The 18,426-nt window shown below is 39.9% G+C and overlaps 1 protein-coding gene across 1 annotated transcript; it reads right to left on the minus strand.

The window, feature by feature from the left end:
- Positions 1 to 742: 742 nt before the first annotated feature.
- Positions 743 to 8,063, minus strand: ctsk (cathepsin K; the record flags this gene model as incomplete). Its single annotated transcript, XM_071535396.1, has 4 exons — positions 7,921 to 8,063; positions 6,072 to 6,198; positions 845 to 967; positions 743 to 745 (listed from the first exon to the last, which is right to left on the minus strand). Coding segments are annotated over exons 2-4 (252 nt in total), but the record flags the coding sequence as incomplete, so codon positions are not given.
- Positions 8,064 to 18,426: the final 10,363 nt, after the last annotated feature.

Consider the following 18,426-nt stretch of genomic DNA (forward strand, 5'->3'; position numbering starts at 1 on the left):
TCCCTCACATGTGACACAGATCTGATGTTTTCTAGTCCGCGTGAACAACAAAAAGCTGCATGGAGTCAAATTTTTTTTTACCAATTCCCATCTTGACCACATAGACATGTGGTGCAAAGTCAAATCCCTACGCATGCGACCAACATGCAACTTGAACACTTAAATTGGAATTTGTCAGTAAATCGGTAACACTTTACAATAAAGGTCACTAAGTTAAGGGTTAGTTAATGCTTAATAAGCATTAACTAACCCTTAATTAACAGTTAACTAATGTATAATTTACTAATGGTGTTCATGTTAACTAAGGTATTAATTTATACCTTATTTAATAGTTTATAAAGATGACTATTAAATAATGTATAAATTAATACCTTAGTTAACATGAACACCATTAGTAAATGATTAGCAGACACATTAGTTAACTGTTAATTAAGGGTTAGTTAATGCTTATTAAGCATTAACTAACCCTTAACTTAGTGACCCTTATTGTAAAGTGTTACCAGTAAATCTTACGTCATTTAACTGAGATAAATGTCATCATTTTGGCTCCAAGAAGGAAATGATACTCAACAATGGATAAAAAGCCAAACAGCTGGCTCAACTGGTATTTAGGGTGAGGCATCAGTTCAGTCAAAAATTCAAAGGCTCATACGTTAATCGAAATGTGTTTGAAACAAGCAGGAGAAGCTTAGTGTGTTTTTTCCACATCACTCTCAGTTCATACTGGCATGTGACATGTTACATCCTAGAACAGACACGAACAAAAAAAAATACAGTACGAGCAAAAATTTGGAATTGAGCGTGAAGTCCTGCGGTGTGAACAGAGCCTTAAAGTCGCACTCACCATGTCTCCCAGGTGGTTCATCCCCAGTTCGTAGGAGTGCATGCCCAGTGCCGCCTCCTCGTTGTGGGCTTCAATCATGCGCATGTTCTTCTCCCAGATGGCCCTCCGGATCCCCTCCTCGCCCTAACACACCGACACAGACGACAAAATGCGACAAAATGACATGTGTGACTTTGTGTAATGTCAGTAACAGAAACTGAAGACACTCCTCACAGGAACTACATTCGTTTAGCACTTTGAAAATCTGCAGCTCACACAGACACAACATAGGAAAAGACATGGGAACATTGCTTGGTTGCCTTAAGAAAAAACCCCTGCTCTGCTTAGTATTCGTCGTCTTAACAACCATTAGCATAACTATAATCATTACTTTCTATCTTGATATCCATTCCAGTAATGGAATATGCAAATGATTTGAGCAGACTTTGATTCTATTACAGGGATGTCAGTTCAAGGAGGGTTGAATTAGAGGAACTGTTGGAGGAATGCTGATTAAAACCTGGTATTTTATAATAAGAGGGAGAGAGAGAGAGAGAGAGAGAGGGAGAGAGATTCTTCTGCTGACTTCACTGGAATGTGAATATGTGCCACTTAATGATGCTATCATGTAAACACATGCACACACACACACACACACACACACACACACACACACACACACACACACACATACACAGACAAACATGCACATAGGCACACAGATAAAAACGTGCACATACACATAGACTAAGATACTCACACAAACAAGAAATGGAAGGAACACAGACACACAGATACACACACACACACACACACACACACACACACACACATACACACACACAGCTGTGCAGCAGTGACCTCTAGCCTGAGGAACAGGAAAGGGAAGACAGATGCTCAGTTACGGCCAGGAAAGTAAAGCCGAGCCAGGCTCCATGTTTTAACACCCACTGAACTACATTTCCCATCTTCTTCACAGCCAAGAACTGGGAGGAGAAAAGGAGGAGTGGAGAGTTTTGTCACAGGGAAACTGAACTGGGAGGGGAAAACACAGAATGATAGAAAGATTTGAAAAGATTGGTGATTTAGGCTGATAAAAGGTGTGTATTTTTATGCAAAATCTTAGCCTAGTGCAGCTTTAAAACTAGTATGTTTTTTTTAGGTTTCTCACATGGCAGCTGACAATTCATCTGAAATCTGTGAGCATCACAATAGTGTTTAGTTTAAAATATACACATCATGGTGAAAAGGAAAAGAATAATAGTCTCATAATAAGTTATAAAACCTAAAATAAAAAGGCAAACATTTCAGCACATAGCCAGGTTAAAACAAGAAACAAAAACTGCACCAAAATATGGGCAAATTTTAAAGAATATTAGACAAATTAAGTCATTGGTTGGCTAAATGTCTGAATGGTCTATGTTTTAGAGATATTGAAGAACTACTGATGAACTATGGTAATGCTGTTTTCTTTATCAAAAATGGATCTATAGCCTTTTGGAAACTATTGAATGATTGGCTAAGGATGAAAAAGATTGATCCAGTTGTTGATCATTCTCATTGTGCGTGTCCTGCTTCACTTTTGGTTCTCTGTTCTCTGACTCCATCTGTCTCTTTTTATCTCTGGGTCAATAACAACAAGAAGGAAACAGAACGGTCACGGTAAACCTTGTTCCTCAAATTTCCTGCTGTTCCAGTTTACACTGTTTCCCTCGAAATGTACAGCGTGTCTGGTTAAGTACAGCACAAACTGAGTTGCTTTTTAGCATGTGTTAAAGATTTACAATGTAGATAACACTCTTATCCAGAGCGACTAACAGTGAGTGAATGGATCCACTGTCTTGCTCAAGGGCAAATCTATCATACAACATTTATTGGCACTGATTCTTGTTTTGCAATAGATGACGTTGCTGTTTTATTGTCAAAGGCTGAAACCGAAAGTGTCCCAATTCTGACTTTTCACTCGCATGTGACACAGATCAGATGTTTTCAAATCAGTGTGCACAGCAAAAGTCAAGTCAAGTTTATTTGTATCGCCCTCAATCTCAGTCACAGCCTCAAAGGACTTCACCACATCCAAGTTATGGAACAATAAATGGAAACAACGCCCTCCAAACTTAGACTGTGAATAAGAACAGGGGAAGACTCCCACAAAAACCTCAAAAATCTGAGTCACATCTTTTTTCAATATCAGTCAGGGATATGTGGATATGTGCCACAAAATTGGATCCAGAGGCATACAACCTACAGGAGTATTTGAACGCTCATATGGGAATCTGTCAGTGAGCCATTAACAGTGGTGGAAAGTAACTAAGTACATTTACTCAAGTACTGTACTTAAGTACAATTTTGAGGTACTTGTACTTTACTTGAGTATTTCCATTTTATGCTACTTTGTACTTATACTCCACTACATTTTAGAGGGAAATATTGGATATATATATATTGGGAAATAATAGTTACTAGTTACTTTTCAGATCAATATTTTATATTTAAATGTTTGATCATCTTTATAAAATAACTATAAATTAGCATTGTTATAGATTAGACTACCCAAAAGTATAGCTAAATTGTTAAGATTAGCTTCACGTTGACAACTTTAAAATGCTGCTTACATGTACATGTATGTCAATAAATCAGTATTAATATTCCAATAATTTATGATAAATATCTCTAAATGGGGACAGTTTGCATAATGAGTACGTTTACTTTGATACTCTAAGTATTTTGCTGCCAATACTTATGTACTTTTACTTAAGTAAGATTTTGAATGCAGGACTTTTACTTGTAATGGAGTATCTTTACATTGTTGTGTTGCTACTTTTACTTAAGTAAAAGATCTCAGTACTTCTTCCACCACTGGCCATTAATATGTAAGTGTATGTATACAGTATGTAAGTTAAGTAAATCTTCTGTCATTCACCTGAGACAACTGTCCTAATTTTGGCTGAGCCAGCGATAGTATAGAGAAAACAACACAATGGAAAGAAAGCCAAACAGCAGATCGTTTGGTATTTGGGGAAACGCTTCAAGTTCAGTCAAAAGTCAAGCAGCAGTGCAGGATTGAGCGTGAAGACCTGCTGTGTGAACGCAGCCTAAGCAAATTCCTAAGAGCCTCGTCTTGCTCTGTTTAATATTCTATCAGCAGTTCAAAGAGAGAACTGACTGAACCAAAGTGAACGTTTGAGCTGCAACTTCCCAAAGTAACACCTAGAGTCCGCCGAGAGAGGCGAGACCGACGCTGACCTGACTGAGCTGATAAACTGAGTCAGATGGAGACAGACGGTGAGTCAAACACAAAGACTTCCACATGCTGAAGATCACTCACAAAGGAGATAGAGAGAAAAATGGGGAACAAAGAGACAGACAGAGAGGGAGAGAGAGAGAGAGAGAGAGAGAGAGAGAGAAAGAGACAGAGAGGGAGAGAGATAGACAGAAAGAGAGAGACAGAGACATAAAGAGAGAGAGACAGAGAGAGAGAAAAATGGGGAACAACAAAGAGACAGAAAGAGAGGGGGAGAGAGAGGGGGAGAGAGAGAGACAGAGACAGAAAGAGAGAGAGAGAGAGAAATACATAAGAGAGAGAGAGAGAGAGAGACAGACAGACACAGAGAGAGAGATAGACAGAAAGAGAGAGACAGAGACATAAAGAGAGAGAGACAGAGAGAGAGAAAAGTGGGGAACAACAAAGAGACAGAAAGAGAGAGGGAGAGAGAAAGAGAGAGAGAGACAGAGACAGAAAGAGAGAGAGAGACAGAAATACATAAAGAGAGAGAGAGAGACAGACACACAGAGAGAGAGAGATAGACAGAAAGAGAAAGACAGAGACATAAAGAAAGAGAGACAGAGAGAGAGGAAAATGGGGAACAACAAAGAGACAGAAAGAGAGGGAGAGAGAGAGAGGGAGAGAGAGAGAAAGAGAGAGAGACAGAAATACATAAAGAGAGAGAGACAGACACAGAGAGAGAGAGACAGAAAGAGAGACAGAAAGAGAGAGATAGACAGAAAGAGAGAGAAAGAGAGAGAGAGAGAGAGAGAGAGAGAAGCAGAGGCAAAAGAAGACAGATAAAAGCACATATACATTCATACATACAGACAAAACAATCTATTTGAGAAGGACCAGTCACTCAAACAAACGTCTAGATAACAAATGTGCAGATTAACCGCATGGGTATAAACTTACAATAATTCATATTTGTCTATTATATTTGTCTATTAAAACATTAAGTGAAACCAATTAAATTTGCTTCAAAGAACTACAAATGGGTTTTTTTTATTTTTGATGTACAGTGCTTTGAAGAGTCAGCAGTGCAGAATGTTATGGATGTTTGCTATGCTGTATTTTACTTGTAAGAAATAGGCACAACAAAGAGCATAAAAAAAAATTATTCTTTAAGAGACAATTTATGTGCACATTTTGACTATATTAGCCTACTGAAGAACAAAAGTGGTTCTGTAAGCTGAGTTATGTATTCGGAGAAATACCCATTATCGTAAAAAAAACAACTAAAGTGCACATTTACTGGAGAACAACTGGGAGTCCAGTAATGATGAAAATTTCTCAGTAATGGTGCAGTCACTCTGGTCTTTCCTTCCCTTTTCCCCTCTTTCACTCTGCTTCTCTCATTCTTTATCTCTGAACCTTGAACCAAATAAGGAGTGAAGTGCAATTCTCAAAGACTAATGTGCAGGTGATCGGAATGTGCAGCTCTGCAGTGTTAAGGAATTTGCATAAAAGAAGTGATTGGAATTTATAACTAGAACACTGTTTGGTCTGTGCTAGAGCTGCAACGATTAATCGATTAATCGATTAGTTGTCAACTATTAAATTAATCACCAACTATTTTGATAATCGATTTGAGTATTTTTTAAGAAAAATAAGTCAAAATTCTCTGATGCCAGTTTCTTAAATGTGAATATTTTCTGGTTTCTTTACTCCTCTATGACAGTAAACTGAATATCTTTGGGTTGTGGACAAAACAAGACATTTGAGGACGTCATCTTGGGCTTTGGGAAACACTGATCCACATTTTTCACCATTTTCTGACATTTTATAGACCAAACAACTAATTGATTAATCGAGAAAATAATTGATAGATTAATCGACAATAGCCCTAGTCTGTGCAGATCCTTTCTCAGGTCCGCATCTGGACTGCGGTCTGCTTCTTGAATATAATGGCTATCTACAGTTCCTACTCACCCACATACATACAAACATACAGTCACATAAATACAGACAGACACTGACCAGGCCGTTGTATTCCCTCCTGTGTGTGATCTTCCAGTCTTCCCACTGGGCGTCCAGCGTGGCTTCGTCCAGAGGATGGCCCAGAGCCGAGGCCGCCAGCAGCAGCATGCACACACACACCAACATCCTGCAACAGCAGCAGCACAGAAGAAACATGAGATGCGTGAAAACTGAGCAAGGGTAAAACGATATAAAGGGCTAATATTGTCCTTTTGTTAAAAAAGCGGATATCAGTGTTGTGTCGGATCAAATCATTCCAGTGCAGTGTGGCAGTCAACCAACTAAAAAAATGTCTTTGTATGGGTTTCAGTGGAGAGTTGTAGTGTCACATCATGGTATCAATCACTGGTTTTTAGTCCTGTGCCCTTGAGGCTCAAATAGTACACAGGTTTTTGCTGCATCCAAACACTGCAGCAGCTGATTTGGAAGGAAAACCTGCATGCTGTTGGGTCTTGAGGCCACTGGATTGACAGCTACTGGTCTAAACACTGTCTCAAAGGTTTTCTACTCTAGCAAGAATAAAAGTCTGGGGAAAACAATGAATGCATGTCATTTTTGGAGTTGTGTTAGCATGAAACGGTCACATTTTTAGATAATGAAAATTGGCTATGGGCAGCTTCATTCCAAAAATTGTAGTATAGTAGTAGTATCAGCCTTCAAAAAACTTTCTACACTGAACTAAATAGGTACATAACACATGCTTATGGCTTTTGTCTTATATGTGTAGGACACTGGTAAACTTTTGGGTCTCCTCTGGAATAAGTTTCCTGCCCTCATCAGCGATTCAGACTCTGTCTCAGTATGTTTGTGTCCAGACTCAAGACTTGTTTCTTCATCCCAACCTTAACTCCCCCTTTCCCTCTGCTTGCCCCCCTGCAGTCTGGAGCTTCCTGCTGTTTTATTCTCTCTTGCTTTTATCTGGATTTCGTTCTCAGCAAAGCCCTCTGTGGCAAACCTGTTTGTTAAAAGAGCTTTACAAATAAACTTTTGCAATAAACGTTGACTTGACTAAATGCAGAAAAACAAAACTGTGTGAACTTTGAAGCCGACTGCACTTTATTGCACCTGGTCTGCAGCAGCATCTCCTTTTCATTCACTTTCAGCGTGTGAGCTTGTTTCAGGTTACAGCATCCGACATCTAGCAGCTGTATCCTTGGGTGACTCAAGGGAAATTACTCAAATATAAATAGTAGCCTATGATGGTCTATGCAAATGATTTCCAGTTTATCTAAACAATGAAAAGGACTGTAAGAGTCATTATCAAATCCTCATGTTGGTTTTTCCTTTATTACTTTGAGATCAATTAATATGGTGTTGCATAAGCCATCAAGGTGTAAATTAATATGAAAATATAGTAAATATGTATTAATGCGTCACATGCACATGACATCACATGCACATGACTCTGCATAGTTCTCAGTATAGGCTGCAGCACTGACTTCCAAAACTCCTTCTTTTAACATACAACTGGGTCACAATCATTATAGCATAATCCTAATCCTATTAGAATGAATTTACTTTCTTAGCTGGCAAAAAAATACTTATGAATTTATCTGAGCTTATATTCAAAGGGAAGGAATCTTAAAAGTCAAACTCAAAGTCTCATTATTATGCTGAACTTGCCACCAGTTCAGTTCAGTTATGCTGAAGTTAGTTTACCTTTCGTGCAAATTACTTTTAGTCTGTCCTAATCCTATTATGAATGATTTTTACCATCTCAATCTTATGAATTTGTTTCCTCTAACCCTAACGCTAAACCTAACTCCGCTCAAGGGGAAGGAATCTCAAAAATGAAAGTAAATCTTTAACTGGAAATGAATGCTCATAAATCATTCCAAAGTTAGTTTACCTTTAGTCCGAAAGTTGAGAAGAAGAGTTGGGTGAATTCCTCAGAGTCTGACGGCTTCTTTCTGTGTTGCTGAAGTAGGTCAGTGTGTGAGTTTATATCGCCTGCAGTTTGAGGAAGTAGAATGGGAGCTCCAGGTTCGGGAGGATTTTTTTCCAAGAGGGGAATTACATCTGGTTTCCTTCAAATAGCAAAGATCCCCAAACCAGATGATGTCAGGTGTCAGGTTTCAGGACTCGGGCCTGCCGTCTGCTGCAGTCTGGCTCGCAAACAGATTTGGATTTTGCATGAAAACAGCGTCTTGGCTGAAGCTATTCTAAACTTGAACTTAAACTTCAATTTAAAATATGTATTATTTAGTAATAAGTCATTTGTTGTAGGCTATTATGTACAGAATCTTACATGATATGTAGGAGGCAAAAGAAGATACAGATAAAAGCACATATACATTCATACATACAGACAAAACAATCTATTTGAGTAAAACACAAAGACTTCCACATGCTGAAGATCACTCACTAAAGCAGATAGAGAGAAAAATGGGGTACAACAAAGAGACAGAAAGAGGGAGAGAGAGAGAGAGAGAGAGAGAGAGAGAGGGAGAGAGAAAGAGGGAGAGAGAGACAGAAAGAGAGAGACAGAAAGACATAAAGAGAGAGAGAGAGACAGACAGAGAGAGAGAGAAAGAGAGGGAGAGAGAGACAGAGAGAGAGAGGGAGAGAGAAAGAGAGGGAGAGAGAGACAGAAAGAGAGAGACAGAAAGACATAAAGAGAGAGAGAGACAAACAGAGAGAGAGAGAGAGAGACGTCCAAAAACAGGCTTTAACTTGAAAGTACACTATAGTTTAAAGAACTTACAAGTAGTCTCATTAAATTCTGATGCATTTTAGAGAATAATTCCTGTTTTTACATGACATTGACTGATGGATGGATGGATGGATGGATGAATGTACGTATGTATGTATGTATATATGCATGTATGTATGTATGGACAGATGGACATTGAGTTCATAGTTCTTTGGCTTGAAATAAGCAAATGAACGTGGGATATTTTGTTAGATTTTCTGGATATTTACTAGACAAACATTTTCCTAAACCTAATGTTAATGGAAATCGACGCACATCAACATGACATGTTCTTAGTCAAGCAGTGACTGAGTGGAATATTTTCTGTGTAGTAGTGGAGAGAAAAATCCTTACTGCTACATAGTATCAGCAATGTGAATCTAATCTTTAAAGGCAAAAACGAAAATGAAGTCATTTTTTTGCCATAGAGTCGCAAAATTGGCTCTATAATTGCACGTTGATATTAAAATCACACTAATTATTTGTCGTACACATTTCAGAATCTGATTATTCGTCAAGAGCAATATATGTTGTGGGATTTGTCCTGGTGTCACTGGTGTAGAAACATGTTGGAAACATACATCATTGCAAAGATGTACAATAGACAGTAGACTGCACATGCCACTTTATAAATACACACTCAGCATTCTGTCACTATGTGCAGCATTAGGTAGCAGGGTCGGGGTCAATTCATGAATGAACTCATCAATTCCAATTGAACTGAGGAATTGGAATTGGAATTTGAAAAAAAAAAAAAACTACAGGAAAAAGACCTTTTTCACAAACATGGCTGCCGTACTTCTGTAGGATATAGCTCAGTTCTCACCATTGCTAAAGCCAGCTATCTGTCACCCATAACTCTGTTTGTGATCACTCATTTTGTGTTTCAACATAATGTATAACACAATACAGGTGTTGTCACTGACATATCTTTCTGTTTCTGTTGTCAGACGACTGCAACACTATAAAAAAAAAAGTGTGTTATACATAAGGGATAATGCCCGACGAGGTGTCCATTATCAGGAATTAATGGACGACGGGGAGTCCATTAATTTCTGATTATGGACACCTCAAAGGGCATTATCCCGCTTATACCATGATCACTTGCCAAAGAAAAAAAAATTAAGACCATTTATATTTTCATGCATTTTGTAATCAAAATCTAAAGTTTTTCACAAGCCATAACTCAGTTTCCCTGGTAACACCCGAGGGTTTGACTAGTACCTGGAACAATCAAAGTCAATAACATTGCGTACAGTTTAACAACAAGACTAACTAGCTATCCAGCCATGTCATTTTCCCCAAATCAATATCAAGATTTTCACGAACATACAAATTGTAAACGGAGGCTTTGACTGCGTCCCTGTTGCTATGGTTACTCATTTTAGATACAGGCTGATACTACGTAGCCAGCGCATTAATTTAGAACAGTGAACAGACAGTTTCACTGGAACTACTGGGTAGGTGTCCATTATCAGGAATTAATGGACACCCTGCAGCCAATCAGAATTGAGTATTCACCCAGACCATGGTATAAATCATGTTGAAACACAAAATAAGTGATCACAGACAGAGACAGAGAGAATGTTAGAGACAGCCAGCTTTATAGACCTGAGCAGATATGTCATTCTCTCTCTCTCTCTCTCTCTCTCTCTCTCAACAGGTTTTGGTTCCACCGTTTAGCATTTGATATAATTTTTTTGCCTTATTTGTCTTAGTTAAAGTTCTGCGTGGTCTCTTTGTCACATACCTGAGCCAGTCTGTGACAAATTTCAGCAAGATGATGAGATCTTACCACATATCTGAGATTACACATAGTGTTAAATATTATCATACCTGAATATCATGAAATGTTAAAGGAACCTTTAAGGTGGTACTGATGTACATGAACATGTAACCGTAATCCATACATTATGATTGAATGTATTTGATTTGTTGAGCTGTCTTTTATTTAATTCATAATGTTTGATTTATAATGTTTAGTGAGTCAAGACAAACTCTCTTAGAAGTGGAATTTCATGGAATTTCATGGAATTCAATTCAGTTTCCTGTCATTCCAATTCAATTCCACTTCTGTTTCCCTGGATCTGGGTGACATTCACATTCCCACCCCAGGAATTAAACAGGAATTTAACATACATTCTCAATTCAGTTCATGAGTGGCATTTAATACATTTCCCACGCCACAGCTAAAAAAGATCTTTACAATGTTTATTTTCACCACCATGCAGTCTACTTCCCTATGGTGTTAGTCAACAGCCTGCGGTCCTGAGCTAATGTGTCAGGACTGTGAGTATATATGAACATGTCGCATGACTATATGGCTATACAGTCACACAACAGTCTACCACACACTTAAGTCACCGTCTAAATACGGCTGCGTCCCGTGTACCTCATATGTCCAATGATACATAGATATGTTGCAGCATGCATGTTACTCACGCGTGTAACGTGATCTGAATGAACACCAATATCAGGTTTTAATGGACTGGGGTCAATTCATAGTATTTCCATAATGTCACATGCATTTCCTAAACGAAAGAACTGGCGTGCTCAACTCACAGTCTTTAGAGTGTAATGGGTGCCGACCCAAAAATCACAAAAATAACAAATGAAGTCGTCAGCACTCACAGATAAGTGTATATCACTTCTTTAACGATGCACAGCAGCAAAAAAACAGACGTGTTTCAGCCCTAGGCTTTCCTCAGCGTTACAGGAAAGCCTAGGGCTGAAACGCGTCTTTTTGCTGCTGTGCATCATTAAAAAGTGATATACACTTATCTGTGAGTGCTGACGACATGCATTTCCTACCAGTATGGTGTTTTACAATACACACAGCTCATTGGCTGTGGCTGTCATCTGATTATAATCACCTGTTCATTTACTACAATCACCTGTTATTTTCCTACCAAGATGGCTGTGTGCTGATGGAACAGAATACTATGAATATTCTGCTATTACCACTACTACTACTACTACTACTACTAACTACTACTACTACTACTACTACTACTACTGCTACTGCTGCTACTGCTTCAACTACTACTACTACTACTGCTATTGCTACTACTGCTACTACTACTGCTACCACCACCACTACTACTACTCCTTCTACTACTAAGCTACTACTTCTACTAATACTTCTGTTACTACTACTGCTACTATTACTGCTACTACTACTACTACTGATACTACTGTTATTACTACTCCTACTACTACTGTCAAACAGTCCCATGTTGACAAAATGCTAACACTTTTACAGACCAGATACCTCATACTTTAGAGATATTTAACAATGAACTTCAGGTAACAAATCAATTTTTCCTAAAATGGCTGTATAACATTTTGGAAATTAACTTTTCAGGTGGAGGTGTAGCCTTCCAGCGCCTAAGGACTTTCTGCTTGATACTGAAATGCCAGCAGCCCCCCCCCCCCCACCTCCCCTCCTCTCCTCTCCCCTCCCCTCCCAATACAACTTGATGGTAAATTCATGTAAATAGAGCTCCTCGTCTCTCAAGTTCGCAGCTCAGCGCTTCTGAAGGTCACGAGCAATCTGCGGTGTGTTAAGTGCAGCTGAGGCGGCTCCATAAACGAACGGGCCCAGCCTCTCATCTATGACCGCTCGCTATCTGTCTGATCTATGGGCTTCTCAGAGCATCTGCCTGCTGGAACCCCCCCAGCCAGGAGAGTGGGCCTTAAGCTGCTTTAAGACTCTTAGCCCAGGTTCCCATATAGCCGGCCACTTTAGATAATGAGACTGGAGAACAGCGCCCGTATCGATCCATCAGCCGGCACCCAACCCCCCCTCTCAGCACCACAGAACATACCATCAGCCAGCAGGTCATGACCCGTGTGTGTGTGGGTGTGTGTGTGTGTGTGTGTTCGATCGAGAGGGGGAATGGGTTTGGGAGGTGATAGATTCATAATCCAATATGCCTTACTGAGGTGGCTACCATGTGGTCAATTGCTCTATTTTTATCTGCAGCGTTACAAAAATCTATTAGTATCTCCATCTATCGGTTGAAGCTGAGTGCGCATTTATCTGTTTTTCCTAATTGCTGAGTAATCCAAATGCATTCACACTGATGCGATCAGCGGCGGCCATTATGTTATTGCCGTGAATTGATTTTTGCGTTAAATCTGACTCCCGCTGTGTGCACCGAACATAATGCAAGGCCCAGTTTGACTCCTTCACTCCTCTTGCTTCCTCTTGTCTCTCCTCACTCTCAGCCACATCTGTTTCCTGCTGCTGCGGCGCATACCTTCCAGGCCCGCCGCGAAACTGGAAACCGCTCGTCTCCCAGCATCCTCTGCTCCCGTCATATGACCGGCCTGCCGACTCAGACGGTCACGGGACGTACCGAGTCTGCGCTGTTTTTTTTATGAACAAGAAGTAATCTTGCATCACAGCGGTGCAGCGCTGCAAAAGACATGCCAAATGACATCCCGTTTTCTATATGCGTCCTGATCCATATGACTTCCTCCGGGTCAGATTACGTAACTCTAATGCGCTGGGAGCCGCGTAACACCGGTTCCCATAGAAATGTATTGTGCAACAACATCACTTCTGCTCCATTCAGAGTCTCTTCCCCCTGCCAATCTGCTGAAAGAGCTCCAGAGGCTTTAAATCCCGACGTGAACTGTGTGCACTTTTCACTGACCAGTTCACAGATTAGTGCATCAGACACCAAAAGGGGTTTTACTGCCTTGTTTTTAGTCTAGCAGATTAGATTGTGTTTTGTGTCTTTTTTTTTTCATTCTGAGCTGCGGATTGTTTACTGAGGGACAAACTCATTGTCTATTCTGGAGGTAAAAAGTAGTTTTAAAACCACTTGTGCTTCCTCCTGTTTCTGAAAATCTTACAGCTACTATTGCATTAAAGAGTGAACAGAAGAATGTGTGGACAGGATTCAGTATGTTTTGTCATTTCTCTGTCTGTTTTTAAATTCAGATAGTCTGGAGGCATATTACTGTTATGCAACTGAAGAATACAAAGCAGTGTCTCAAGGTTCAAAACAGCAAATACATATTCAGTTGTTTAGTCAGTTTAGAGTTTTACTGTAATGCACACATAAAAAAATGCTCAAAACAAAGAAAGAAAAGGGTAAAAATATTTGATTCTGCAGGGGAGATTTAAAAAGCATTTCACCTCCAAAGAAACAAAGAAAGAAACGAAGAAAATAAATATCCAAATGACAAACTGACTGAAGACGACTGAAGACACTGATGATAACATTTTATTAAATGGCTGATACAGCAGATAGTCACCCAACTCTCAAGATTTAAGTCTATTAATTGGTACTAAGTTTATTTTTCTAATTTGTTCATGAATCGTCATAAATGAAATACTGCCCACTACTGGAGAGAAGGAAGACAAGATAGAGTTGGATTTAAATTCTACCCCAACATTTACTGGCTGATAGCAAAATGGTTTCCTGACAAAACTGCGTTAACCTGCACTGCATTTCCTCTTACTTCTCATTCATACCAAAAGCTATCATTATCACCGTCAGCAGTGATGACTCACACTCCTCTGGTTCCTCTGATGAGGACGGTAATGAGGATGATAGCGATGACGATGACAATGAGGAGGAGGAGGAGGAGGAGGAGAGTGACGGTGAGGATGAGTGGTTTGTGCAGCTGCTGGCGGCTCAAAGTTTCCAGAAGCGACAACTCCGGATACAAGAGTGATTTTTCTTCCCACACTGTGAGAAAACAAGAGACAGACTTGCACCTTTTGTCCCTTTGTCACTGGGGCTGTACCATTTTGACAGGTACAGCTCCAGTGACAAAAGGTATCTCTCTCTCTCTCTCTCTCTCTCTCTCTCTCTCTCTCTTGTCCCACAAACCAGGAGCCTCCTAAGGAGCGTTGGGCTCTTCCAGGCCAAGTTGGGCCTCGGCCACAAAAACAGTGGACTTCCTCCTTCTTCTTCACAGTGAACCCAGCGAGTCGTTGGACAGAGCCCACTGACGCATTTCAACATCTCATCTCTGCTTTAGCTCTCATAAAGCCCAGGATGGTTTTGGCTATGTATCGCCCAGTTTTAGACCAAGCAGTATAATACAATAAACATTGCATAAACAGCTGTAAATATATAAAATATGCACCAGAGAAGTGCAAGATAATACTTTATGTTTGGCATTTACCCCAGAAGACGTAGTCTAAGACATACAGTAGATGTTACTAAACCTTCACTTTTAAACTCTATGTAGCCTCATTTCAGCCTATAGACGTCTGTAACCATTTAAATCTTTTAAATCAGTGACTCTCAACCATTTTCATATCAAGGACCCTAATTTAGTACACATTGGGGCCACGGACCCCCATTTGATGAGATTTTGACTCTCAAACCCAAATCTGAGAATATTTGTATTTTTAGATATGATTTTGTCCAGAATTCAATGACTATCTGTATTGTAGGTAGGAGAGATAGCAGAGAAACTATGATCAAAATAGTCTTTCTTCTACATTCTCTAATTGTGTTAACTTCTTGTGAATTAAATAATGGTGAAATTTAACAGTTGATCAATTTGCTGGGGACCCCCTGGAACCCCCTCAAGGACCCCTGGTTGTCCCCGGACCCCACGTTGAGAACCACTGTTTTAAATTGCCCCAACAGTTCTTTTAAAAGTAGACTTGAAAAATGTATTTTTAATGCTGTAAAGAGTAAATGTCTGCTGCTGTTTTACTTGAATCTAAATCCTCTGCATGTATGAATGTGTATATAAATTATGTATGTTTTTATGTATGTTCTTATTTTATTTTGTATTGCTCCTACTTTGGCTTTGTGAAGCACATTAAATGGCTAATCAATGTAAAATTGCTCAGTGGGCGGAGCCTGGATGATGCAGGAAGATCAGGGGCACGCTGCAGCTTGCTGTCTGCAACAACTGAACTAATTAGAAGACATGTTTGTATCTTTTGCTATTGTATGTACCATTGTGGAGTGACACTTTAATAAACTTTTCTACTCCACTCTACTCCTCTAAATATATAATGGTAAATATTACAATATCATATCACAACAACAGTGATCAGCAATAATGATAGGCCTAAAACTCATAATAACATAATTAGCTCATATAGATCGTAACACAGTCTCGAAGGTAAGAAGTGGATTATCCTTCATCTGAAATGTTTGCCTTGTCATCCTGAAATGCAAATGAGGCAAATGTTGGATCACTATAATTAGGAAGCACAGTTTCCACAAACCCCTTCACTCCATTGGGATGTTCTCTGCTATTCTGGACGGCAAGGGCAGTGACTGTAACATCGAGCGTATTTTGTAGTATTAAACACGTATTTAAACCGATTTCATCAGGCTCCGAAAATTATTCGAAAAGAACGCAAAGGATGGCCTTCTCAGCTGCCGTAGTTGCAACGCTTGCGTAACACAACAGGGTGTTCAACGCACCACCGTTTCCATTTAAATAAATGTTTTGCTATGTTTTGTCGGGGCTGAACGCAGGGCAGGTGAGGGACGGCTGATGAAGAGGCAGAGTGGATGGAGGATGGAGACTCCACCGAGGAGTCTGGTGCCTCAGCCTCAGGACTCAGCAATGGATGGTTGGATGAACAGTGACTCAAAAAACAAAAAAAAAAACTGTCACTCAGTGTCACTTTACAGACCCTCAGACTCTCAGTCCAACACTCTGGAACAGAAGTGTTCAGCTACTTTCTGTGTTTTCAAAAAAATAAGTAATATGTTTTCCGTTTTTTTTTTGGTTTTTTTTCTGATTTCAACTGTGCTCTTTCCGCTGGCCAGTTCAGAGACGAGTGCATCAGACACCAGAAAGAGTTTTAAATTCTTGTTTTCATTCAAGCAGATCAGATCATATTGTCCCTTCTTTCTTTCTTTCTAAGCTGAGATTGTTTACTGAAAAGATAAAAGATCGCTTAGTGTCCATTCTGGTGGAAAGCACGTTTTTTTGTTTTTTTTTTACACTGCATCTCTTGTGTTTGCTCCTGTTTGTGAATACAATGCATCAAGGGCCTCATTCCAAAACGCTATATTTGGACTGTGACCTGATTTTCATTGGTCTGTAATAATATTCAGACAGACTGAGGGCAGCGCTCGCACCGGTGTGAGTCAAGGTGCAACCAAAAAAACCAAAACAGAACCGTCTGGGTGGAGAGGGGAGAAGTTCAGAGCAGCGGTGATTCGGCCCACACAGGCCTTCACCTGCATGTGAAATGAGGATGGACTGACCAGGCGGATACTCAGCAGGTTAATTAGAGACAGCTGGAGGTGGTTTCCTCTGATCCAGAAGTCATCCTGGCTGCAGTAGGTCAGTGGGCTGTGGGACAAACATGAGAACAAACAACAGAAAACAAGGGCACACAAACAGGAAATATCCAGTGGCACACACAACACACACACACACACACAGCTGTAAATAAAGTACAAAAACGTACTTCTGTGTGGAGTTTTTGCGTGTTCTCCCCGTGTTTGCCTGGGTTTCCGAGTGTGTATGAAGTATTACATGATGTATTATGTGATGTTTATGTGGTATGTATACAGTGATGTAGTATGGTATATGATATGGTCTTTAAAGCCGTTGGAGACATGCTTGTGATGAAGGGCTATATAAATGAAAACGCTACTTGACTTGAAAAATGAGACTACAAGCAACAGGAACCCAACAACTAAATGTTACGGCGTGCGTGTAAGTGTGTGTGTGTGTGTGTGTGTGTGTGTGGGGGGGGGGGGGGGGGGGGGGGAGAGGGGGGTGTGGGGGGTGGGTCATAGATTAGAAGCACATACTGTAGTCCTTCTCTAAATTCACGCCCCTAGGGGACAATTCATCTAAGATGTGTATCCAATATGTTTCCCTATGGACCTATGCTGTTTATCATCGTCCCTTCCCTTCTGGTGAGATTAATTTGCTCAATGCCAAAAAAAAGAAACAAAAAAAAAAAAAAACACATAGAGAATGACCTCCTTCCTTAAAGTGTAGTGTAACAGGACTGGAAGTATCAACCCACCGGCTGGTGTAGCGGTATTTGGTATATCCTTGATGAATTTCCATTCTATGTAAATTTAATGGACAATAAAGTAGTCTGAGTCTGATTTTCTCTAGAAGTTTCACAAAATAAGCCACAGGCAAATCTCATATAACACCAACTCCAATATTGGTGATTTTCATGTTTTAATTTCAGTTTTCAGGATTACATCGTCTTCTTTGGATTGACAAAATTTTATGACCCCTACAGGTTATGAAACCCCTTTCAAAACCCTGTCGAATAAACTAAAAAAAAAGTCATGGTGGTCAATCTGAAAACTGTAAAAACAAAGCTGGTTTTCTTCATTCCTAAAAAAATTTTGATTTGGTAGATAGAAGGTTTGCACCCGACAGCGACAGATATGACCGGTCATGAGTTACAACTGATAGTCGCTCTGTCGATACCCGGCCTGATCGAGGATGAAAAACTGTTTCAAACATTCAGCGTATTGACATTGGGCACAATTAACACATTTACAGCTCCCTGGGGGAATGGGGAAAGCAGTTTTTTTTTTATTCCCATTGGGATTTACATCACTTTAAAGAAGCCTATCTTTAATATAGTTTGCCCTCCAATGCATCAGCGTAGGAGGAGGGTGTTCAGAGATACAGCTTGCCGAGGGATCTGTGCATAAAATGTGCCAATGTTTTCAGAAGAGT

Source organism: Centroberyx affinis, unplaced genomic scaffold (genome assembly GCF_046629955.1).
Source record: "Centroberyx affinis isolate AG114_WGS23_722 - 3 ecotype Tasmania unplaced genomic scaffold, CSIRO-AGI_Caff_v1 ptg002702l_1, whole genome shotgun sequence".
NCBI lineage: Eukaryota > Metazoa > Chordata > Actinopteri > Beryciformes > Berycidae > Centroberyx > Centroberyx affinis.